Genomic DNA, 23,257 nt, shown 5'->3' with positions numbered 1-23,257 from the left:
TACTTCATACCCCATGTACACCACTCGAGTATTTTTCGCGCTTGGAGGACAGAAGGCTTTAGTTCGCTTTCGATTTCTGCTCACTCGTATTCTTCTCATAGAGCTGAGCAGCAAAGGCCAAGCATTCTGGATCTCGAGCGCAGAAATCCATTATCTTATCGGTGTATTCCCTCGCAATGCGTAACTGCTCTTCCAGCGTTTCCGTCTTAATTGCACCGGATTCACCCACGGCATGGCCACCCTGCAACTTCCGTGCTGCACTCAGGCGAGAAACATAGTCCAGGACAGTAGAAACACCAAAATTGAAAACCCTAGCAAGACCACCCACACCACTGCGGAAGACCCTCTGTAGGCTGGTATTCCTAGGACGAGAATTGTCACAAGCAGGCACGCTATACTCCGCAGACCATCCACTGCGAACGAGTCCGTTTACCTCCTCATCCATACTTCTAAAGCTTACATGTAAAGCCGGCGAGATGAGAGGTCGAATATCCTCACTGCCAGCCTGTCCCTGTTTGTCCTTAGCAACGGACTTGCCGTTGCGCGTGCTTACTTCTATAGATTTCGGCACGATGCGAGCGGACTTGGCCTCGGTGGAGCCAATGATGCTCTTAAGCAGGCATCCTTTTGATTTGTGGATTACTCGGATGACTTCGCCTTCGCAGGTATCAGATCGGTAGAGGGCAATGTCGTATTGATCGTCGTTGGTGTTCTCGGATTCCATGCGTGTTGCAGGTGTGATACTCTCGTGGAGTCTTGTGCAGGGATCAGTACTGTTTAGATAGTGGGTGGCTAATGGCGCTTCCTCGCATTTGTTGTCTGGGTATTCGGTAATTCGGTACGACGTAGCTTGTAAGGGAAGAAGACATAGCAGCAGGATGCTAAGTGAAGACTGTTGTGAATGGTTCATGGTGGTTCTGGATATTGGAGTAATTATTGTTCAAGAGTTTATGGTACGGAACGACATTCCCTTAAATAAGGCTTTGACCGTCAGACTGTAGGGATATCGAATGCTATCAGTTGCAATCGCTCTAAGTGGCATATAGCCGGTGTCGCAAGTCCCAGGAACAATTATCAATGATCCTGGTCTGAATTTCTGTTGGTATGTGCTCTTCTCTTAAGTGTCAGAAGTATTTGTCCGCTCACATCCGGAACCGGGGCTTTAAACATAGTGAAACTGAATACATCGCGACCCAGTCCCTGTTGACCTTGTTGACCATGATATAATGCCAAGCTGCTGGACTCCACACCAGTAGGCACCGAGTCCATGCAAGGGGGGAACTAGCTGATCATTAGGACGTATGAGAAGCCAAGTCAAACCCCAGCCCCCCACGCCGTCGCAGCCTTATGCATGTTTGCCCAGCAATGCCACGCCAGCGCCCGAGTGGCCCTTCCGAATGTAACTCCCCACCCATAGATAGCCAGACATTGGCCTTCGCTATCAGGGATTAGTAGTGATGCAGACTATTCGCTGGAGCAATGGCACCAATGTATACCCCGCACGCTCCTAGTGGTAGCCTGACAGTATTGACCAATGCTAGTTGAGGTCAAGTAAACGCTCTAAGCATTATGAGTCTCAAACCGAATATTATTTTGAGTATCATCTATAGCAGACCATACCGCGATGCATATCCATAGCGTGAGAGTATTTTTGATACCTATTCAACTATATGTACATATCGTCATCACCCTTAGCCGCCGTTGTCAGGTGCCAGTTTCATCAAACAGTCTGCTTATCATGGTCCTCTATGCATCATTAACCCCTCTCTAGGACTCTTAGAGTTTATCGACACGACCCAACAGCCATTGCAGATGACGATACGTCACCCGCGGCTGGTACTGCGGCTGCATATGTCCAGACTGGTAAGTCTCAGCCCACATAAGACCACGCTCATAATGCTGCACACCCATAACGCCCTGACTTTGCAACATCGCCTGACCATTCTCCTCGAACACCTCGCCCCACGCAAGATCAGGCAGATCGATGGTAATAGGCGTAGCAGGCGCAGACTGGAATCCAAGCTGTCCGTTCCAGGTCATGTTCTGGATAGCCAGCAGCGTCCCGTTCGTGAGAATGATCATGTCATAGTCGCCGTTGCTAACCAAAACGCGGTTCGTTCCCTCGATGACCTGCGGGAGGACGTGCTCGATTGGGTTCGCGGATAAATCTCCCTCTTGCTCGGGGCCGGCGTCGCCGCCGACGTAGACGTTCTCGCTTGAACAGCCTGACCAAGTGACGTTCAGGGGCGCGTGCATGGCACGCTTGACGTCTGGGCGGTCGAAGTACACAGTCGCTCCAGCGGGCTGGTAATTGAATGCTGTGGGCATGGCGAGAACGTCCCAGGCGAGAGGACACATGAGGTTGATCTCGTAGATGTCGAAACAGGAGTTAGCGACCATGGCTTCGTTGCTGATTAGGTCGAAGACGTCACAGTCGGCATCGCTGGTGTAGTTGAAGGATTTCTGGGGCTGCACGTCAGCGGGAGGGAAGACGAGGTATTCGTCTAGATAGTCCTTGTAGCCACATGAGTCGTGGAGCCTCTCCAGCTCCGACATGAAGCTAGTGTTGAAGTTGAAGAGGTTGGCGTTTTGCTGCACGAAGGGCACGGCGGGCACTTCTTCTTGAACGTAGTCATGTTGGCCGATACAGGGGTCGTATACCAGGGCGCCTATTACAACGTTAGTGTGAGTTCCATGCTGACTTCTTGGCCATGCGATAGCAGCTATTCACCTTTCAGGTCATAGTGCTCCGTGTCGTTCCGGTCCAGCATGGCAGCGGAGATGTATGGAACATAACGCCCAGCGTAACTTTCACCAGTGACGTAGATCTTGAAGTTCTTGATGCCAAAGAGCTCTTGGAAATTCTTGAAGAACCTCACAAAGTCCTCGGCAGTCTCTTCTTGGGTTGTGGCATTCGGCTTGCCGATCGCGAATCCGGTACCAACCGGTTGCTCGACCCTGCCGCAAGAAAGATTAGACCACTCATAGAGCGTATTCAGTGAGTGTGAACGTACCAGAGCACATTTGTCAAGTTCACCCAGGAGTATGGGTTCTCGACAGGCGCAAACGTGCCTGGCTGCCATGTGAACCGGCCGTTTTCCTGGAAGAACCCCTCTAGAGAGCTACATCCCGGTCCTCCGTTGAGCCAGATTGTGATCTCGTCAACAGGATCGCCAAGTGTAGGCTGGAAGACGAAGAAAAGAGCCCTCGACTTGTCGTCCTTGTCGATGGGGACCAATCCCGAGTACATCTCACCGACATCAAAGGGAACATCCGGGAGGTGGTCGACTCGGTAAGCTATTTGGAACCAACCCTGTCTGTTAGCTATGTTGCGATATAGATATGTTTTGACTCACATTTTGTTTTATTATTTAGGAAATGGAAATCATCAAGTGGGGTCTTGAACGACGACTTCTGCTGTTCCGCAGCTCGCTTGGCCAAGTTCAAAGAATCGCGGGCCTTTTGGCCGAACCGGCCATGTTTAGCAGCAGATACATTGTCGGTGCACAGAGCAGCGGCTAAGATAGCCGTTGACACGATGCTTTTGAATAGCATTTTTTTAAAGACGTGCGATTTAATAAGAGAACGTCCTTTTCCTTTGGGGCGCGGGGTCTTTATAGCCATTAGGCCGGGATGAGCCTACGGCCTGCATGAGGGTAGAGCTTGCTCAAGCATAACTACCATAATCCCAGATTTGGAGATAACATAACAGAGTGTGGGCCGCTCCATGGAATCGTTCAATCAGAGCAAGCAAAGATGCGGAGACAAAGAGTCGCGGAACTCTCTTATCGTTGCTGGCTCCAAGTGACGGAACAAAGGCGTCGGGGGAGTGAGTTGGTGGCCAATAACAGCGCAAAGCAGGAGTGGGAATGAACAAGCCCTGAATTATGGACCCAAGTTGAAAGCTTGAATGGTAGGCTGCTTAATTTCCCATCGACTTTCCGGAAGAGGCCGGATTAGCGGTCCCTCTATCGACAACACGAAGGATCACTCTGCGGCGCTGTCCGACGGTGATAAGCCATATTATATTGACTTGCATATCTTCTGTTCCACGCGGGCATGCGATTGGACTAGTTTCAGATTAGCCCCGGCACACTATAATTGGGATGAAGGCAAAGATAGGGATTTGGGAAGCTGCCAATAGACACGCGCAAAGCGTCATTACTGTCCGTTAATTTAGTTGTAATAGAAGGTCTCTCTAGTGGGCTAATGTACCCATGTGGTAATGACTGTTGACGTCAATAAGTAGAGCATAGTGCCATTGGCAATAACTGGTAATATAGTGAGATAGGCATCGTGGACCCATAATCAATACTACTATGACCGAATTGAGTATAGATTTACAAAACCATGAAACCCCCCGCCCACGGAATACCCGAGGGCCGAGAGGATGATACAGAAGGAAGATTAGATAGTTATTCGACGTTTCTAGTCATTGAGACGTGAAAATGGGTACAAATACAACTCGCTCTAAAACTACATCAAGAGGCTGATCGCGGAACTTCGCTTCGACTTCTTACCCTCAATGTCCAACCCCATCAATCGACGCACTGCCATCTGCGCCCCTCTCACACCATAATCCATGGAAACCACGACCTCGTCCGGTATATCCACAAATTGTCCAATAAGTGCCAAGTTCGCCATTCCCTCCGGTATCACCTGAGGTCGATCACCACATGCCCGGGGTAGCATTGTCGCCGTCATCCGTGGGACGACACACGGGATCGTGATGGAATTCTTTAATATCGTCTCGACCGGAAATTGCAAATGATGAAGTATTTCTGTCATGATCTCCTCCCCAGAACAGGACAGCATCGGCTTCTTAACATGGTCGCCCTCCGCTTCGGGACAGAGCGCATAACCCCAAAGCACTTGCACGTCGCCTGGTTGATCTGGGAATAGTGGCTGTTGCGGGATATTCAGGCTGATGATCCAGCTACTATCCTTCAAAGTCACGAATGCGGCTGTACCCGGCTGGTTGTCTGTTAATTTACAGAATCGGTTGAAGAATTCGGGATCCTTGAGCGTGACGGTAAACGATTCCAAGCGAGATTCCCGCATGCGTGTGCAGAAATTGTATGCATTTCCGAATTTGGGGTTCTTCGTCGAGAGCTCGAGCCATAAGAGCCAGTTTTCATCCAGATCGTTATCGATCTCCATTAGCCCTAGTGACGGCGGTTTGGTGTTGCTACCCGTCGTCGTCCCGGACATGACAGAACCCACAGAAACAATGACGATGTCGTTTGGTCCCAGCACAATCTTGTGGTCGCGCTCGCCATCTCTGTGCGCGCAAATAGCCGATACGCGGTTCTCGTTTCTCGGGTCTATAACGATATCGGAGACGATGGTATTGAACTGAAAATCCACACCTTGGGATGTTAGGAAATGCGCGATGGGCGCCACAATGGCTTCGTGGCGATTATAGCGACCACAGTCGAGAACGCGCGGGAAGTTAATATCATGGACATCGTGCATGAAACAGGCGATATATCGACGTAATTCGGCCGCGCTGTGCCATGGCTGGAAGCCGAACCTGGTAAACAGTTAGTCTTCACATCCCTCCCCATTGGTGACTGTGTTTGCTCACGTGGTGGCCAGCGTCAGCCAGTAATTACTCTTGAAGAAGCTCTCGCTAAAGTGATCCTTTATCCGTGTTCTCCCTAGTGCCTTTTCGGTTTTCGAGACCATCATGAAAAGTTCTATCCGGTCTCGGAGCCCTAGGTTGATTTTGTGAGGATCGATACACCCCAGGCCATGGGACCTTCGGGTGAGGAGGCGTGTGTGGGATGTCCAATTGAGAGCGTGACTTCCGAACTCTATAATATCGTCTAGAGCGTTCTTTCCCTTTCGCGTCCTAGAGGGAACCACCGAGAGGAGTTCTTCCATGGCCGAGCCATTGAAGGGAGGCATCCCTCCTGCCCGATAATTGTACCCATTCACTGGGTCCCCTTCGCTAATCGTACCTCCCCCTGCCACAGCCAGCTTCTCCAGAATATGAATCTTTTCTGCAGGCACATTGGCTTCCTGGATTAAGTGCACGGCAGCTGTGAGGGAGGCAATGCCGCTGCCGAGAATCCAGACATCAAGCTTATCGGGCGGGCGATGGTTTCGTCCAGTGCTTTGCGTTAACGAAGATCTTGATGATTTGCGACTGGGCATGACGACGAGGATTTAGAGGGAGATACAGGGCAGAAGGGACAACGCCTACATTGGCCTGAGGGAGGCGGTTGAAATAGTCAATGAACTAGTGGCTTGATTGGCTTTATTGAGGGGATTCTAGGCGGGCGGTGGCAATGAGATTCCTCTGATGTCAGAGAAATAATTTTTGTTTTTTTATCATCAAGAAGCCTTTGGGAGAAAGCTAGAACCGTGGGACGGGCAGGTCAAAGCCTGGAGCCCCGTTGGTGATTCGCTTGATGTCAGAGTCTGGATCGCTTCCGTTATGACGCCACGACAGCCATTTTTTCTCAGTTGGATGGTAGAACGGAGGCAGAAGAATTCTGCACGCGGTGTTTTTATAGCCATTAATTTTCAATGGTATTTATTAATCTGAACTGTAATTTCAGGAACGCTGTCGATAAAAAATAAGTCTAAGTATATACTATAGTATCAACTCATTCCTAGAGGAGTCGGACGACTGAAGTATATTATATGCACCATTCAATCCACGAACGGCCTTACTTTCCTGCCTTTCACCAATTGATCATAATACTCTTGGACTGTGCTGCGCCCTTTTCCTTCAAAGTACTTGGGCCCGAGATCGGCTGTCTCAAATCCCTTCGGATAATACTTCTCTCCTTCATCCCCAGGGAGTGGCAGTCCGAACAACCGACTAACCCACGCTGATAAACCCCAGCGGTTCAACAGGGTGGGCTGAACGTAGTATGGCGCACCACTCCAGGTACGCACATAGTGGCGACCATGCTCATTGGCGTCCTCGGAAAACACATCCAGTCGGAGGAAGTTGGGCCGCGGGAGAGAAAGATATCGGAGGTAGAGCCGGCGAGCAGCCACCAAAGAGAAGAAGATGCCATAGTATATGCCAGAAGGAGCGTCATACCTGACTCGTTAGCATCTCGCTACCAAAGCTTGCAGTGCATGAGACTCACATCATTGCCACCCGTAGTCTTTCATCCATCATGCAAGAGGCAAAATTCACGCCGACACCCTTCAGCCAAGCCGGCAACGCATAGACCAGAACGTCCATAGTCTTATCCGCAACGGCCTTATTCTCCGGGCTAGGCTTCATGTACTGCTCCTCGTATCGGTGGCTCCATTCAGTCATCTCTTCGAGGAAATGTAGTCCATCTCGGAATCCTGTCTTCGCAGATGGCAGCTCCGCGAAGTCAATCTCCAGTTGCTCCCCTAGGTTTTTCCAATATGTACCGATGGCACATTTCTCAAGTTCGCTCATGGAGCGCCATTCGAACATCTCCACAAAGCGGATCGGCTCGGTCGCAAACAAGCTTAGGGTATATAGCATGTCGGAGTTGAGAATGCTACCACTATTCCGATAGCCGGTGTGCAGGAACTTCGTTCGCGCGATGGCAGCCAGGGCACGGTCGGAGGTGGGCTCAAAGGACATGAACTGGCCGATGAGTGCACCGGTGTCGGCATAGCGCTTGAACGAGGTGGCTGGGTCGGAGAATTGGGACGTCTTGAGTAACAGTTTGGAGATCGTGGGGATACCATATGTCTGGCCGGCCAGTTAGTATTTATTTATCTGGGTTGCATACTATAAGAGAGTATTTACTCGGAAGAGCGCAAACTGTAGGGCCTTCAGGGATATCGTAGGGAATTCTAGTTGAAGAACCTTTTTTTGAATGGCCCAAGCATCATGGTCGGTCATGTAGGCCATCCCTTGACGGGTCGCGTATTGGCGATACTCGCGATGCAATTTGCGTAGTCTCTGAAACCGTAAACAAGCCACCAGGATGAGATATGTTGCGACAAGACCTGCCGATGTGGCAGCGCGTCGTCTAGGATTCCCCCATAGTATTCCCAACACCCTTCTAAATGGGACACGCTTGGATAATGCAACTATACGAGAGATGTGGTTCTCCATGGTGAATATCGATTTTTTTTCGGACTATGTTCTTTGACGGCACCTAAGACCCGTGAGATAGCACGAGAAAGGTCCTTTTTATACTCCCCACCCGCACCTTCCATCTTGCAGCCCCAATAAGACGAGCACATTAACAATCCTCCGGGTGCGAGTCAGTCTCTGTCAGGCCACCTTCATGCAGTGAAAGTAGAGTGAGATGGTGTAGCTTGTATCAATCATATGCAAAGTATGCTAACTTACGGCGGACCGAGGATGCGGAGTGCGGGGAGGTTTTTGTCGATCAGCCGTGGAGGGCACGAACGATGGCAGCACGAACAGTTGAACGGTGCTCTCAATACCCGTATCTCCGTGCGCTCTAGCAAATCATCAGAATGATATTTGTCGGATAGACGAAACCGACATCATACGAGGAGTCGATCAGTGAGATCTGAGCATTACTTTTGCCGTAGTCTGTAGGATCTACCGTAAAAAAAGCCGAGAGCCTATCAGGTAAGTATATAGCTTTAGGCTTATGCACGTATGCCTGTCTTCTGACTGGTTCTAAGTAGCACAACGAGACTTTGTGCTGCACGACTAAGGCATTGAGTGCAGGTCCTGGGCATTACAACCCTCGGCTATAAATTATCCAGACGCTAGGCATTAGCCTGTTGGACATTTGCATGATAGCACATCCGAGTAGATACCACTAGCGACGTATCAAATACGATGGGATATGCTAGAGTCGCAGTCTTATCAGCTCCATGAGGTAGTTATCAGGCCGAGGCCAGAAGCCGAGCGTGTTTCACAAGGCATGAATTAATTACCGAGTCCAGAGCGTCATACTCTCACGAGACAACCAAGATTACACTTTTCCAATGTGTCTGTTGACCTTGTCATGTACCCGTGGCAATGGCCTCAGAGACTTCTAGGTATGCTCTAGTAACTTAACCAATCCATGGTTGCAGCGCAGGTTTGTGTCTCTTAACTTTTTGAGTTAAACACTCGACAAGGACTACGAAAGTCAGCTATCGTAGAACTGTTCCGCAATTTTATTGATCATGGATATCATGCGTTAGACCTTCCGAGGTCTCTTAATTGTCTTATATCTAAAGTATCAATAATGATAATGGACGTTGGTACGGAGCAAGATTCCCAACAATGCTGAGTCAACCTGCGCTTCTTGCATGAAATGATTCTAACAGCTCCAATTTTCCGGCTCGTATCACACTGAAGAGCGAGCAGGCCTTCCGATATATAGTTCATTTCAACCTGAACCTCTTAACATTATTGATGCATTGCCTGCCTATTCGAAGAGTGTAATCATCATCACTATAGATATCAGTGTCTTATGGATAGCCAGCATCTCAACCGAACCCAACGCCACTAAAATCAACATTCGACATATCGTCAGACATCCGTTTCTCTTCTGCGACTGTCGGTAGCATCCCCGATGTCAAGGACGATCTACCAGCCTGTGGCCAAAGCACTTCACGATCATGAACGTCCCGACTGATAGTCGTCTCGACCCTGATAAAATCCCCTGTCATGCTTTCTCTGCGGTCGCGCACCTCAGCAGCTGACGCAGGGTAGGCCTGTGCTCGCACTTCGGAGCGACCGTCCTGGGAGAAGTTCGTGCAGTGCTTTTGAAATGGCCAAGATTCAGCGCGTTGGGTACATTCTGCTGTCATCAAGCGACCTATGGTTTGGCGGTAGATCCTCCTGCAAGTATCGGTACAAGGTTTGAATAGCGGGGGCATAAGAACGATTGAGGTGCAGACAATAGCAATATCAATTTCGAGGAGCGTCCAGATTCTTTCTCTTGTGCCGCTTGCTGGGGTATGTCAGCAGAAATGAGGACTAGATTGCATGTGGACATATTCACCCGTTAGGTTGTTTATTGGGTAATATCTGAATTCAATCAGACGCATGAGACTAAAAGTACAAACACTAGTTGTGGTCAGTACATAGCACGTTCAGTCTGTTGAAGTAATTTATCGACTTACATTCCACCCATACCGAACAGGATGGTAAGAAGTACCTTCTTTCGTGGGGCCATTTGCAATCGCCATGCTATGGCAAAAGGGATTGCCAGCAACATTATATCTTGCAAGAAGGAGACAGATCCAGTTGCCATGAAAAGTGCCTTCTCTCCACTTATGCAATGGCCCTCGGCTTCTTTATTCCAGAAATACTGCGGTGGCCAGCATTGGAAAGTATTCGCAAAAAAGGTTGCCAACCCCCAGGCGAAAATAAAGACGGCGAGAAATAACGTAAAAGAAAGCACTCTTTTCACACATCCCAGCAACCGACGAAGAAGGATAATAATGGACAGCTTGATACAAACCTGAGAGGCTGGCCAGAATTCTTGGGCTATCCAAAACATCTACTAGCAGTAAGTGAATGTCTCATTCCAGTGGTGGACAGCTCGTACCATTGCTACCCGATGAGCAGTCCTTGACGGCAGAGTCGAAAGGTCTATCCCAGCGCCTTCCAATGCCGCTAGTTCAGTCAATAAGGGTGCCGTTGCCCGTAAGAATTGTTGCACGTACCGATCACGGTTGTTATGGTAATGCCATAAGACAATACCAGTCCAAAGCCGAGGAATACATCACTGGCGTCCAACTTCCCGGTACTGTAGCAATGGCTATACAACCCGAGAAGATAAAAGAGCGTAGCTATCACAGCCCCAGCAATCGAGAGGGCGATGAGTAGCCGGCTCCAATATTCAGGACTGGTCATCAGCTACCAGCCTGCTCCATTCGTAGCCAAAAGAAATCCCAGTACAGTATCGTAGTAGTAATCTCGTGTTTGGTGGCAGAATTACCACTTGCATTCTTCAGGCACCTACATACCTCACGTACAATCAATAGCTTTGACAAAATATACGCGGCGGGATCGCTTGTAATAAGGGTTCTGATCGTAGCATCAACAGTGATCACTTGGATCTTGTACAGTGGTCACTAGAAGTTTATCAATTTCCCTATCCTTCTAGAAGTCGTGATGTCACGCTTTTAAGGCCCGATGGTAAACTATGGACAGCTGAAAGGTCAGAATAAAAGCATATTTGAGTATAACCGACTCAATGATTGGCTAACCACAAATCCCGGGCCGTGGTGCAGGTAAGTGTAGCTTCTTACCAAGCTGTCTCATGCCCGATTAGGGCAATGGTAGGATATCGGGGAGGTCTCATTCCAACGTTCCGCACCACCATCTGACTAACATTTGACTTCGTTGATTGATGTTTTCCCTGGTCCTATTGATAACATGTGAGCACGGAAGCCACTTCCGCATGAATCGGGCATCGCTGTACTGGATCTACGATTCCGGCATTATCAATTGTCTTCCAGCTGATCCATCGCCATCTTCGCTGTGCTCGCAACCTGTCCGACGTCACCCCCTTGGTCACTAATCTGACTCAGACGTTCCTTCCAGAATTTCCATCGTTCAGGGCACAGCTTTGCCGGTCCTTGGTACAATGACCCACCCGCCATAATTCGCTCTTCCTTGTTCTCTATAGCCATAGTTTCCTGTCGCAAAACAGGCCCACCATGTTTAAACCATTCTCTAGCCACGGCAATGTCGCAGTCCGCCTTCCTTCCCGACGATTCTTCCTCAAGAGCATCGCGGAGAGCCCATACGGCGAGAGCAATCCATGGTGCGAGGCTGATGCTGAGTAGACGTGCGACAAAAGAATTCAGGTTGATCCATTCTTTGATTTTCTCTTCGGCTTCGCTGCCGGTAGGGATGACTAAATTTCTATTAGTATACTTTTTCTCTTCTGCCTATGATCCGTGAACACGTACGGTTCCAGGCTTCTCTCATTTCAGGCCCCAAAAGTGGTAGGTCCACCCAGAGTTTCGTATCATTCTAATATTTTTAGTCCAACCCAAAGGGTTCATGACACGGGAATACTCACACCCCAAATCTGTATCGTCGTAGGTGGTATCTCGGTCAGCGCCTTGACAAGGTCCACTAGCCGCTCCTGTGACGGGCTATCACATGGAATCTGTTTCGCGACATTAATGACGATATTCCAGAATTGCCAGAGCAGATTCTCTAGGCTGTCCGCTTTAGAATCCGACAAAAGTGGAGCTGCGAATCCATGGATACTCTGTGCCGCTGCGGAAGCTGTGGTGGAGCTCGAAGGTTGGGCGTATTCATTCAATATCGCAAAGATTTGATTCTCCTGCTCTGAAGGCGACTGAATTCCCGAAGACAACGTTAGAGAGGCCATTTTACGTAGTGTGAGTATTTTTGTGAATGCCGAAGAGGACACGAAGGCAGAAAGACATAGTTTTATAACACCAGCTTATCAGGGCGGGGTTTATCGGCTGATTGTACGCATGAATCATAATACGCCTTCTAGCCACGCGCTGATCTGATCTGCAGCATTGGGTGGATGTGATTGGGGCTGGTGGTTTTAGTGTCGGTCGATAGACTCCATCTTACTAGGGCATGCTTGGCAGATGTTGGTTTATTGGTCTATCCTGCAAGAAACTGCATATTAGTCAAATTAACAACGATACATGATATCCAATAACAAATCAAATGTTTTTCTCTTCACCCTGCACTTGCAGTTTTCCGACGTCATATCAGATTTCGGCATGTAACCCTGCCAGATTCAATGACATTTCCCACAACTGCGCCTGTTTTGCCTCATCATACACCCAAGACGCGTATCCCTTTCCAACAGTTCCAGTATTCCGATCATATTTTTCTGCAATCTGACAATCCTCAAGATATTTCCCGCCCTTTCCTTCTAACTCCTTTGCTACCGCAGCCCAAACGGTGGTAGCAGCCCCGTGCTCTGAAGTTTTCCACACACTAGCAATCGCATCATCGTTATCCCATGCATCCTGCTGTTCCTTGGGGACGTATTGCTGCAACCCAGACTTGATGCCACCGGGGTGAACACTAAAACCATGAAGGCCCTGAGACCCATATCGTCTCTCGATCTCACTGGCCGTCCAGATGTTCGCCGTCTTGCTCTGACCGTATGCCATCCACGGCTCATAGATTCCCTCCAGATTAATATTATCCAAGACAGGTTCACCATAACGATGTGCCATGGAAGACACATTGACAACACGCGAATTGAACTCTGGGGTTGAGGAAGCCAGCAGGGTAGGCTTCAACAGGTAGAAAAGCGTAAAATGGCCTAAGTGGTTGGTACCAAATTGAGTTTCGAATCCATCTTGCGTCCGACCCTCCGGTGTCGCCATGACCCCTGCATTGTTGATCAAGATGTTCAATTGGGAGCTCTTAGAGAGGAAGTCCTCCGCACAGGCGCGCACACTGGTCAGCGAGTCGAGGCTAAGGGTTAGGAGGTGGACGTTTGGTTTCTTGACAAGATCCCCTAACGCTGTCTCGGCCTTGTTCAAGTCACGTGCGGTGAGATAGAGGGTAGCCCCGGTGACAGACAGAGCACGGGCTGTGTCGATGCCGATGCCGGACGAGCAGCCTGTGATGAGGATGACTTTGTCCTGGAGTTTTCCTTCTAAGCCATTGCTCTGGATGATCTCCAAAGCGGTAGGGTGGCGGTTGGCACTGCCTCTGGAGCTGTGGAGAGAGCCGTTGGTGGTGGACATCTTGACGAAATCGTTCATTTATTGGTTTAGGGGGTGAGTTGAGTATATATATATAGCACAGGATATATTCAATCTGAGGTGTTCCAGTCAATGGCTCTACAAAGCATGGATATGTCGCCCTTTTATATTCCTCAATATGCCTAATATCATGCCAATCCTTACAGTCAACATCGTATAGCTCCATAGCGGAGTTAGATCGTCCTTAAAGCCGTCAGTGTCATGAATAGCATCATCTTTTGGGTCCACAAAGATGGATGTGGATACACGTACGGCCGCAAGCTACGGCTGACAAACTTACAAAACGGTCAAAAGATGAAATCTTGGCGTTTTACATATAGCCACGGACTTCTAGGATATAGGAAGGCCTAGGTTAGCTTTTATGTCAGTATAGTTTTCGGTCCCCATATCCCAAGATTAAACTCCTATTATATACATCTATACTGGTAGATTAGTGAAGCAATTCAAGCCGTTCAAACGATTGAAAATTAATGATTCAAGTAGTTCAAGTAAGTTAAATCACTCAGTTCAGTTAAGCAATCTACTGACTTTCCAGAATTAGCAATTTTGCCCTCTGCGGTGCGTGGCTATTAGTATTTCCTTGAAATTAATTATTCTACCCTTGCCCGCCCGCGTCCGCCAATTCTGCCGATTCCGCCCGCATATAAATCCACGGGAAGTTCTTCCTCGACATTCTCAACGTCATGGCAGATCAGCAAATTCCTAGCTCGCGAGCTATTAACGCGTGTCTCACCTGCCGCAAGCAGAAACGGAAGTGTACGAAAGAGAGACCTAAATGTTCCATCTGTCGGAAGACTGGGCGGGTCTGCGACTACACCCCTATTGGCAGGAGCGCCGCGACAGCTACAGACAATACTGGAAGTCCAGATTCCCAAGAAACCAGTGAAAATGCCGCTTTTTCCAGCAGAAGCACTCATCTGGGCGGATATGAGTCAAGTGCAACGGCTGTTGGTTCCTCTATTACGAACGGTCTCTCCACTCTGTTTCTCGATTCCGATGTTCCTCAGGATCAAAGTTACCTGGAATCCAACAGACACATCTCTCTGCCGCCCGAATATATCCGTTATCTCCGGAGTCCGGCACAATTTCGACATGAGGTTGATGTTTACTTCAATAGCGTTCACACGTTCTTTCCTATAGGTAGGAATCATGGCAAATGCGGGCTTGGCACCGGGTTGTCTGCTTGATCGAAACTGAAGCTCGTTTCTTGACAGTTTCCAAATTGCGGCTGTACCAGCAACTTTCGAATGCGGATCGTATAAATGACCCTGATCTTGGTCTTCTATTAATAGCGATGCAATTGCACACGCGGTCATGTAGCGAAGTTGAATCTGGCGATGCAGAACTTTATAGATCTGCAAAGGCTTGCTACGTGTATGTTGAGAGCAGCAATGTCTTCTCCATAAAGGTACTGCAAGCGTTGCTGCTGATTGCATTATATGAGATATCAAATGCTATCTATCCCACGGCATATCTGACAGTGGGACATTGCGCACGACTTGGACATGCTATGGGGGTCCACCAGCGCAGTGATGCGCCGCAGATGCTCAACCGAGTGGGTGTGTATTGTCCACCCACACGTATGTTCTCATGTGCTTAAGAACGCAGGTACCTGGGTCGAGCTTGAGGAAAGGCGTCGCACTTGGTGGGCAGTAATCATATTGGACAGGTAAACTCTATCGAAAAGAATCCTATGCTGGTTGGTGGACCACAAGGTGAACTGATGGGTTTGTATAGATATGTCAACCTAGGCGGCAGGAACCGCCCACTTGCATGTGAAGATGCACAACCAGAGGATTTACTTCCTGCAGATGACAAGTCCTGGGATCGTGGTGTATACATCAACCCTTGCACCAAGCGGGGCTAAGCACGTTACTGAACAGCACTAGGAAATCACGGTAGTGGAACCCCTCGCAGTCCGCGCCAACACGACAATTGAAGTTTGTCCGTTCACACGAACTTGTCAAGCAGCGCACGTCCTCACCCGTGTACTTGGTCATTTGAACGATCGCAACTCCGATGTCGACTTTCGATACGAAGAGGCGATGCAGCTGCATCGCACCGCCCAGGCACTATCACATACACTCTCGAACGAACTGGAACAATGGATCGAGAAAGTATACGACCCAACCGCGCACCTTCCATTGTTTTCTGCCATTGGAATCTGTTACAGTGCGTCACTCCTCCTGTATGACAGATACTGTTGCAGCGGTATTAGTGGGGTAGCGGGGAATGTAGAAGTACAACAGATGGCGCTCTCCAGCATCAATGAGGCATCTCGGGCTGTCCTTAACTTCGCAAAAAGCATTCGCTTGGCCATGGATCTTGGTGGGGCACTCAGAATGTGTCCCTTGGTACTTGACTGTCTATATCAGGCTGCAGCAAATTTTATGTGGCAGAGTCGCGAGACCGGGAATTCAGACTTCTTAAACATGGCGAATGAGATCCAGAACGTCCTCGAGGTCCTTGGGGCCAGATGGAAGGCGCCCCGTAAGCTATACTACTGGAATACTCGCCTACTGTTTTATGCTGACGAACTGGGCTTAGGCGCGTATCTGTCAATTCTTCGAAAGTCCGGTGGCCATTGCTGACTGCCTCCGACAAGAAAGCCCTGCGCCGATGTTACTAGCCCATAAAATGATTAGAAGCTTAAGCATGTCATGAATTACTATTTATTGGTCTTAATCTCCCGGCGCTGTATGTTTTAAAATAACATGGAACCGGGTAGACATGCGGAAACTTATGACGCGATGCTGAGGTGGGCCTAACGCTATCTTAGCTCAAGTCAGTATTCAATATACTGTTAGGATTGTTCGGGTGTTGAACCGAATGGCAGATACCATCAGAAAATTAGGTTCGGGCGCCTTGTGAGCTGAGCATGATCAGATTTTTAGTAGTAGAGCAATAATCTCTCTAGGAAACGAGCACGCCACAGGGTGTGAAAGTCAGGATCAGACGACGCTCGAAGCTCACATGAAAACATGACACATCTGATAGTCCGATTCATAGCATGATCTCCCGATTTGCTCAGATGGCTTTACTCACCCGGGTCGTTTCACCTTTTCATATTATCATCGCATGACCCAGAAGTCCAGGTTGTCGCCTGGGTAGGCTTCGGGGAAGAAAGCCACAAAGGATGTTTGCTTAAGTAGTCCCAGGGGTATAGGCTATTGGCAGATGCTGCTTTGTGGCTGAAAATCCCCTTTCATGACCCGTGGTTCTGCTCCTTGGTTCCTATCATTCTATACAAAACATCCATTCTACGCCGATCAATTCCCGACGGCGGCCGAAATGCATTGTCAATCAGGAAGCAGTAACCTCAGCCCAGTGAATGGCTCATTAAGGCTGTTTAATAACTATATTGGGATAGCCCATATCGTCCCCCGTGCTGTGCTAAAGTGAAAGCCACTTGAGGGGCAGTTGATGCCAAGACCCAATCGATACCCAAGCCAAATGTGGCTTCCCACGTCGAATTGTTCTATGCCACTGGAACCAGAAGCTTCCAGCATCCTAGTTGGATGCTGGTAGTCCTTCCATGTAATCGAAAAGCATACCCTGCTATTCCACGGATGTTTTCGCTGGATTTGCTGTCTTTTACGATAAACCTTGCCATGTTGAGGCACACACGAAAGAGAGTTGGCCAAGTCCAAGATTCTGTTTCCAAATGCTTGATCAGTCCTTGAAGTTCAAACGCTGTCAATGCTTACCAGTCTCACAAATACGTAAAGACCTCTTTCCATGGAAATCAAAATATGATGTTTCAACGAAGGCATAGTAGCAAACACTATTGAAAACTTTCACCTCTAAAGCTTTGATCATACTCTGACAGCATCATTCCCGGTGTCTTACTCCTTCTGTCTTATCCTTCCCGCTTCAAGTGCGGTCTAACTTCTGACTCAACCAGGGCTCCATATGAGAGATTTAGTTGGACTAATGTGGGGTATTGGATGTCTGGTGTTCGTGGATGCAGTCGACCCGTGCTTTGGGGCCCTCGGCACCGGGTGTACAACGACCGTAAGATGCTGGCATCCTGACATTCGAGGTGTGAAACTGTTCAGTTGAGCTTGGTATTTCAAACCTTTTCTGCCAGGAAACCCAACATTGGTCGCCAAATAAGACCAATCAAGACTGCGCCATCTGTTACGCCATACCCAGAAGGTTGCTCACACATTGGAAGGATATCCAATGTAGCAGGAGCTGATACCATTTGAGAACATCAGCCAACAAGCTAAACGATCGCCTGTGGCTCCGAAATCGGGAGAAAGGCACCAACATCGTTATCATTTTACTCAAGCTCTGCAGCATCCTAATTCAGTTACTCGGTACCATTTGCCGATCGAATACTGCTTCTTGTCCCAGACCTCTCAGATGAGGCAATCTCTCTGCCCTATTCCGTGCTTCATTGTAGCCGCTCTTTAGTCCTTTCCAATTGTTATTTACCATTCCAGTCGTACCTTTCGCGTTGGTTTTTTTCCATCAATGTCTTTTGTTGTCCCAAGCAATTACCTGAATAGGCATCTCTTATCTTATCTTGATCCGATCCGTTCGGTCGTTCGGACCGATGCCCGATGACGACATGGCATATTAAATCGATCTCCGCATCCAAGAAGAATCGTTCGCGTCACTTTTATTTCAACGCTTATACAATCATTGAAGCTAACAAGATATTGACCTGGAAAATGGCCACCCACACCGTCGTATCACTCCTGTCAGCGCTGATGCAAACCCAGAGTACAAGTGACCAAGAACAAGAAATCGCCCACTTCTTAGACGACCACCTCACTAATCTCGGCTATACCGTTGAGCGCCTTCCAATTGCCGAAGGCTCAACCAGAGAAAATGTCTACGCCTATCTAGGCACCCAGCGGAAGAACCGAGTATGTCTCACATCACACTTGGATACCGTTCCGCCCTACATTCCTCTACGAATCGAGGGATCTACAATCTATGGGCGGGGCGCATGCGACGATAAAGGTCCGATGGCAGCGCAGATATGCGCTCTAGAAGAGCTGAGGGCAGAAGGAGCTGTCAAAGAAGGCGACGTGGGATTATTATTTGTCGTCGGGGAAGAGAAAGGTGGGCCCGGCATGATAGCGGCGAATAACCAGGACCTCAGCTTTGAGGGTGTCATATTCGGGGAGCCGACCGAGGGGAAATTGGTTGTTGGACATAAGGGTCATTTGATATTTGAGTTGATTGGGGAGGGCAAGGCTTGGTATGTAGCTTCCTTTCACATGGCTTATGCACCTGCTTGAACTGACTGTGACAGTCACTCTGGGTATCCTCAGCATGGGGTGAATGCTAATGTCGCACTTATCGAAACACTGAATGACTTAGTTAAAGCGGAATTTCCAGGCTCATCGCTCCTTGGCCCATCGACTTTCAATGTTGGGAAGATCGAGGGGGGGTTGACCTATAACATCATCCCGGAGACAAGTAAAGCGCTTTGTGCTGTGCGCGTTGCGACTGATATGGCTGGGATAAAAAAGATTGTCTCGGATATTGTTGCCCGACATGCAAATGTTCGACTAGAGTTCAAATTCGAGTATCCCGAAACCTTGCTGGATCATGATGTCGAAGGTACGCTTGACGTTGGGCCTTGCTTGCTACTTGTAGGAGCAATGGGCTGACACTTCTGTTTAGGATTCGAGACTGCCCCTGTTTCGTACGGGACTGATGTTCCACGATTCAAGGGAAACCATAAGAAATACCTATATGGGCCAGGATCTATCCTGGTAGCGCACGGAGACAATGAAAAGATTGAGATTGATGAGCTTGTGGAGAGTATTCAGGCGTATAAAAAGCTGACGATGCACGCGTTGAATTCTGCTCAGTAGACAGGTCAACTTTCAGGGACGTTTCAAACTATTCTTTCTCATTTCGTCAAGCGTTGGTATCACTGTCCCTACGTCAGGTTTATGACGTCCTAATGTGAATTCCGTGAGGAATATGTGAACTACCAATGTTGTAATCCGGAATATAACTGAGAACGGTAGTAGTAGGTTTGAAACAAACTTTATACTATTTTGCATTCGCCTGTAATTACTTCGCACTTACAATGGTAGCATGTCAAAATTGCAAACGTTATATGGGTTTATTATTGGGTCACTGGTCAAATATATATTTCCGGCGCCTGCATCAACTGCGAAGTCCAAAAGGGGGAACAATCGCAGGAAACGTCTAAATTATTGACCTCAAAAATTAAGAGAGGCTGATAAGTAGGCTAGAGAGCTTAACAATCAACATAAAATCAATGTTGAGATCTGTTTCTCTAGTACTCTGTGCACTCATAATCATTAGAAATCCCTCAATTCAAGGGCCGGGCTCAACCGCTTATTCAGCGGTGTCGGCCATAGTGAAAGGCCGACATGTCACGTGCAACAGAGGGACCCTACATAATTCTCCTTAGACAGTAACAAAGTCTGGCCAGGTACAACTAAGAATAGCATTAATCGGCTTGAAAGGTTCGATAAGATCCAGGGGCAATTATTCAGCGTTAGGGGATCAGTTAAGCTCAACAGGGGCAGCCTTGTGGATTGAATCTTTGTCAGACTCAACGTGCGGTTATCCGTAATTCCGCACTTTTTCCACCAGCAGTGGCACTGGAATTCCGCGCAACCAATGAGAAGACGGCAGAGACACTCTCATCGCTTATAAATTTCTCCAGCGGTCTTACAAAGCCACATTTGCCGATGAAAATGGATCTCAACGCGACAATGTGATTGGCGACTGATGGGACCATCTGAGAGAAATAAATATGAAATTTTATGGAAATGGAACTAAATCGCGGGGTGCCAAACATTCTGCGATGGCGAGATTGCATGTATATAAGATCTCAATTTCCTCTCTAATAGACCCTTAGATCTCATCAGCTTCCTACCAAACACTCCTCGAACAGTTACCACCTTTACAATACTCATCAACACCGTCACAATGGGCTCCGCTCAGGTCGAATTCAAGAACCCTTCCACCAACACTCTCCTCGAGTTGGTTAAGGCCCGCCGTACCTACTATGGTCTCAAGGCTGAGAGCCCCATCTCCGACGATGCTATCCAGTCCATTGTTGAGAGCTCCGTCCTCCACGTCCCCAGCTCTTTCAACACCCAGACCTCCCGTGTTGTTCTCCTGTTGAAGGAGGAGCACCAGAAGGTCTGGGACATTGCCATCAAGGCCATGGAAGGTCTCGTTGCCGCCGGCGCCGTCCCCAAGGAGATGTTCGAGAACCACACCAAGCCTAAGCTTGAGTCTTTCCGCGCTGGCTACGGAACTGTACGTTCAATTTCATTCCTTGTCACATAGAGCGTGAGAAAAGCCAATACTAATATAATTCTCCAGGTCCTCTTCTTCGTCGACTACGAGTCTCTTGCCCCCATCAAGGAGAAGTTCGCCATCTACGCCGACAAGTTCGACCCCTTCGCTCTCGAGTCCAACGCCATGTCCCAGTACCTTGGTATGTTCCCATACTTGACAAATTAGCCAACCACACATGTGATTAAACTCCATACTAACAACTCCCAGTCTGGACCGCTCTCGAGTCCGAAGGTCTCGGCGCCAACCTCCAGCACTACAGCCCCCTCATCGACGCCGACATCCAGAAGACCTGGGACCTCCCCGCCTCCTGGAAGTTGGATGCCCAGCTCGTCTTCGGTACCCCTACCGGCGAGCCCGGCGAGAAGGCTTTCGCCCCTCTTGAGGACCGCTTCAAGGTCTTCGGCAAGTCTGCATGAGTTTCACGATAGAACTACTTTTTATGGTGTAATTTGAGCGTTAGAGCCTAGACTTCAATGGCATATTTTTTATAGACTTCTTTGGTTCTGCTGTTTAAGTAATGATCTATGTAGGGGATTATGCTTGGTCTGCTGCTATCATTGGCGTAGATGGCGTCAGTTTTTCAGGGGAGTTGCTCCACTATTATGGATGTCCACCTTGGATAACGGCCGGTCATTGATAAAGACCTTCACCTTAATACGGGTCCATAGTCTATGGTATGACTTCATGTTTCGGGATGCACTTTACCCAAGGGGGGAGTCGTATCACCTAATCGGCAACTCAGGATACCTACCAATGCCTCAAAGGCAATAATAAAAGCGACATGGATCGACAAAGAACACACAGGTTAACCCAGGCAACAACAAATGACCCAAAGCCCAAAGAAGCATACATCCAGAACAATCCACCAGCAAAGCATCAGCCATTTCAAGCCCACAGCCCGCAGCGCAGCGATCGGCATACAAATTCTCACACCACAAGTAGGTATACATGAAAACCGCAAACAAGATTCGTTGAAAACCCAATAGACCCACAGAGTAACATTGAAAATCATCGCCAGGAACCAAACCCAAGCATGGCTAAAATTAGGGTTCTCCACCAGGGGGCGTCTCGATCGTTGCATTTAAGCTTTTCCGGGAATCTCCACTCGTATTCGCGAGCAGAATTCCCTAATCCGGTAATAATGTCGTTTTCTGATACGGATGGCTAGATCAGATATAAATCAGGGATGAGGATTCAGCTTCTCATGAAATGGACATATCTTTCTCTCAAGTCTTTTGATTGACACCCAGTATCTTTGCACATTGACCAAATATCTCAACGAAAATGGACTTCACATTCCACGAAGGCGTAAATGGCTCCGCGCCCTGGGTCGAGTTCTACCCGTACAACCCATCTCAAACAGCCGGCTATGCCTTCATGGCCATATTTGGCTTAACGACAGTCGTTCACATCATTCTGATGTTTCCGTACAAGGCAGCCTACTTCATTCCTCTAATCCTGGGCGGAATATGTACGTACATCATATACTACCCTCCCCTGTTTACAAATTATACACGACGAACACCACTAACAAATATATCAGGCGAAACATTCGGCTACTATGGCCGCGCCTGGTCCCACAACAACAGAACCCTGATCAGCTCCTGGGCCCTCCAACAAATGCTCATTCTCTGCGCACCACCCTTCGTCGCTGCAACAATTTACATGGTACTCGGTCGCATCATCCGCGCCTTCGATGCCGAGCACCTCTCCCCCATGCGAACTAAACGGATAACCGTCCTCTTCGTGCTAAACGACATTATCTGCTTCCTGACCCAACTCGGCGGCGCAGGCGTCCAGATCACGGGCGATGCCAAGGTCATGGATATTGGACGGAAAGTCGTTCTTGTCGGACTTGTGTTTGCGCTTGTGGTCTTCCTGGTGTTTGTTTGGATCGCATGGGTGTTTCATCGGAGACTAGCTGCTGAGCCGACGAGGGTGGCGGCTGAGAACCCTGATTTAGGTTGGAAGAGGTATATGTGGGCGATTTATGTGAGTTGTTTGTTTTTGATGGTGAGGAATTTGGTTAGGTTGGTGGAGTTTGGGGCGGTTAAGTCGGCTTTGAATCAGCAGGAGGCGTATATTTATGTCTTTGATGCCGCGATGATGTTTCTTTCGATGGCGGTTTTGGTGTTTTGGCATCCGGGGTTGTTGATTAAGAAGGCGAGACGGGCTGGGGAGGCTGGGAGGTTGTGTGCTGGTATGGAGGAGGGGGAGAGTGGTGATGGGGTGCCTTTGGCTGGGTATAAGGGGTATCAGAGGTGTTGAGTGTTGGGATGTTTTTGTAATGGTTTGG

General features: G+C 48.6%; 11 protein-coding genes across 11 annotated transcripts; 4 read left to right on the top strand and 7 right to left on the bottom strand.

The window, feature by feature from the left end:
• Positions 1 to 15: 15 nt before the first annotated feature.
• Positions 16 to 483, bottom strand: BDV27DRAFT_119173 (uncharacterized protein). The gene has a single exon (XM_032064802.1). The coding sequence runs from the start codon at positions 443 to 445 to the stop codon at positions 59 to 61; it is 387 nt and encodes a 128-aa protein (XP_031934002.1). The 5' UTR covers positions 446 to 483; the 3' UTR covers positions 16 to 58.
• A 1,293-nt stretch (positions 484 to 1,776) lies between these two features.
• On the bottom strand, positions 1,777 to 3,555 carry BDV27DRAFT_140150 (Alpha/Beta hydrolase protein; the record flags this gene model as incomplete). Its single annotated transcript, XM_032069599.1, has 4 exons — positions 1,777 to 2,669; positions 2,732 to 2,958; positions 3,015 to 3,297; positions 3,357 to 3,555. 4 exons carry the CDS (start codon positions 3,553 to 3,555, stop codon positions 1,777 to 1,779), a joined length of 1,602 nt encoding a protein of 533 aa, XP_031934001.1.
• Positions 3,556 to 4,424: 869 nt separating this feature from the next.
• BDV27DRAFT_119171 (oleate hydratase) lies at positions 4,425 to 6,539 on the bottom strand. The gene is made up of 2 exons (XM_032064801.1): positions 5,588 to 6,539; positions 4,425 to 5,533 (listed from the first exon to the last, which is right to left on the bottom strand). Exons 1-2 carry the CDS (start codon positions 6,157 to 6,159, stop codon positions 4,477 to 4,479), a joined length of 1,629 nt encoding a protein of 542 aa, XP_031934000.1. The 5' UTR covers positions 6,160 to 6,539; the 3' UTR covers positions 4,425 to 4,476.
• Positions 6,540 to 6,660: 121 nt separating this feature from the next.
• Positions 6,661 to 8,065, bottom strand: BDV27DRAFT_151772 (uncharacterized protein; the record flags this gene model as incomplete). Its single annotated transcript, XM_032071413.1, has 3 exons — positions 6,661 to 7,060; positions 7,110 to 7,696; positions 7,754 to 8,065. The coding sequence occupies 3 exons, from the start codon at positions 8,063 to 8,065 to the stop codon at positions 6,661 to 6,663; spliced, it is 1,299 nt and encodes a 432-aa protein (XP_031933999.1).
• Positions 8,066 to 9,134: 1,069 nt separating this feature from the next.
• BDV27DRAFT_873 (uncharacterized protein) lies at positions 9,135 to 11,079 on the bottom strand. Its single transcript, XM_032077834.1, has 5 exons — positions 10,594 to 11,079; positions 10,476 to 10,543; positions 10,048 to 10,427; positions 9,927 to 9,991; positions 9,135 to 9,875 (listed from the first exon to the last, which is right to left on the bottom strand). The coding sequence occupies exons 1-5, from the start codon at positions 10,781 to 10,783 to the stop codon at positions 9,409 to 9,411; spliced, it is 1,170 nt and encodes a 389-aa protein (XP_031933998.1). The 5' UTR covers positions 10,784 to 11,079; the 3' UTR covers positions 9,135 to 9,408.
• Positions 11,080 to 12,287, bottom strand: BDV27DRAFT_872 (DUF3632 domain-containing protein). Its single transcript, XM_032077830.1, has 3 exons — positions 11,961 to 12,287; positions 11,848 to 11,911; positions 11,080 to 11,792 (listed from the first exon to the last, which is right to left on the bottom strand). Exons 1-3 carry the CDS (start codon positions 12,276 to 12,278, stop codon positions 11,377 to 11,379), a joined length of 798 nt encoding a protein of 265 aa, XP_031933997.1. The 5' UTR covers positions 12,279 to 12,287; the 3' UTR covers positions 11,080 to 11,376.
• A 349-nt stretch (positions 12,288 to 12,636) lies between these two features.
• Positions 12,637 to 13,632, bottom strand: BDV27DRAFT_165059 (uncharacterized protein; the record flags this gene model as incomplete). The annotated part of the gene is made up of 1 exon (XM_032073825.1): positions 12,637 to 13,632. The coding sequence occupies one exon, from the start codon at positions 13,630 to 13,632 to the stop codon at positions 12,637 to 12,639; it is 996 nt and encodes a 331-aa protein (XP_031933996.1).
• A 569-nt stretch (positions 13,633 to 14,201) lies between these two features.
• On the top strand, positions 14,202 to 16,505 carry BDV27DRAFT_119165 (transcription factor domain-containing protein). The gene is made up of 6 exons (XM_032064800.1): positions 14,202 to 14,790; positions 14,865 to 15,209; positions 15,259 to 15,319; positions 15,388 to 15,484; positions 15,540 to 16,140; positions 16,198 to 16,505. Exons 1-6 carry the CDS (start codon positions 14,334 to 14,336, stop codon positions 16,239 to 16,241), a joined length of 1,605 nt encoding a protein of 534 aa, XP_031933995.1. The 5' UTR covers positions 14,202 to 14,333; the 3' UTR covers positions 16,242 to 16,505.
• A 1,824-nt stretch (positions 16,506 to 18,329) lies between these two features.
• Positions 18,330 to 19,487, top strand: BDV27DRAFT_151767 (M20 family metallopeptidase; the record flags this gene model as incomplete). The annotated part of the gene is made up of 3 exons (XM_032071412.1): positions 18,330 to 18,865; positions 18,920 to 19,230; positions 19,294 to 19,487. The coding sequence occupies 3 exons, from the start codon at positions 18,330 to 18,332 to the stop codon at positions 19,485 to 19,487; spliced, it is 1,041 nt and encodes a 346-aa protein (XP_031933994.1).
• Positions 19,488 to 20,437: 950 nt separating this feature from the next.
• BDV27DRAFT_119161 (Nitroreductase-like protein) lies at positions 20,438 to 21,442 on the top strand. The gene is made up of 3 exons (XM_032064799.1): positions 20,438 to 20,919; positions 20,986 to 21,100; positions 21,169 to 21,442. Exons 1-3 carry the CDS (start codon positions 20,584 to 20,586, stop codon positions 21,375 to 21,377), a joined length of 660 nt encoding a protein of 219 aa, XP_031933993.1. The 5' UTR covers positions 20,438 to 20,583; the 3' UTR covers positions 21,378 to 21,442.
• Positions 21,443 to 22,245: 803 nt separating this feature from the next.
• BDV27DRAFT_140143 (RTA1 domain-containing protein) lies at positions 22,246 to 23,229 on the top strand (the record flags this gene model as incomplete). The annotated part of the gene is made up of 1 exon (XM_032069598.1): positions 22,246 to 23,229. The coding sequence occupies one exon, from the start codon at positions 22,246 to 22,248 to the stop codon at positions 23,227 to 23,229; it is 984 nt and encodes a 327-aa protein (XP_031933992.1).
• Between the last annotated feature and the right edge of the window lie 28 nt (positions 23,230 to 23,257).

Source organism: Aspergillus caelatus (assembly GCF_009193585.1).
Source record: "Aspergillus caelatus strain CBS 763.97 unplaced genomic scaffold BDV27scaffold_1, whole genome shotgun sequence".
Taxonomy (NCBI): Eukaryota; Fungi; Ascomycota; class Eurotiomycetes; order Eurotiales; family Aspergillaceae; genus Aspergillus; species Aspergillus caelatus.
Note: the sequence above shows the minus strand (reverse complement) of the source record. Positions and strands in the feature narration are given on the sequence as shown.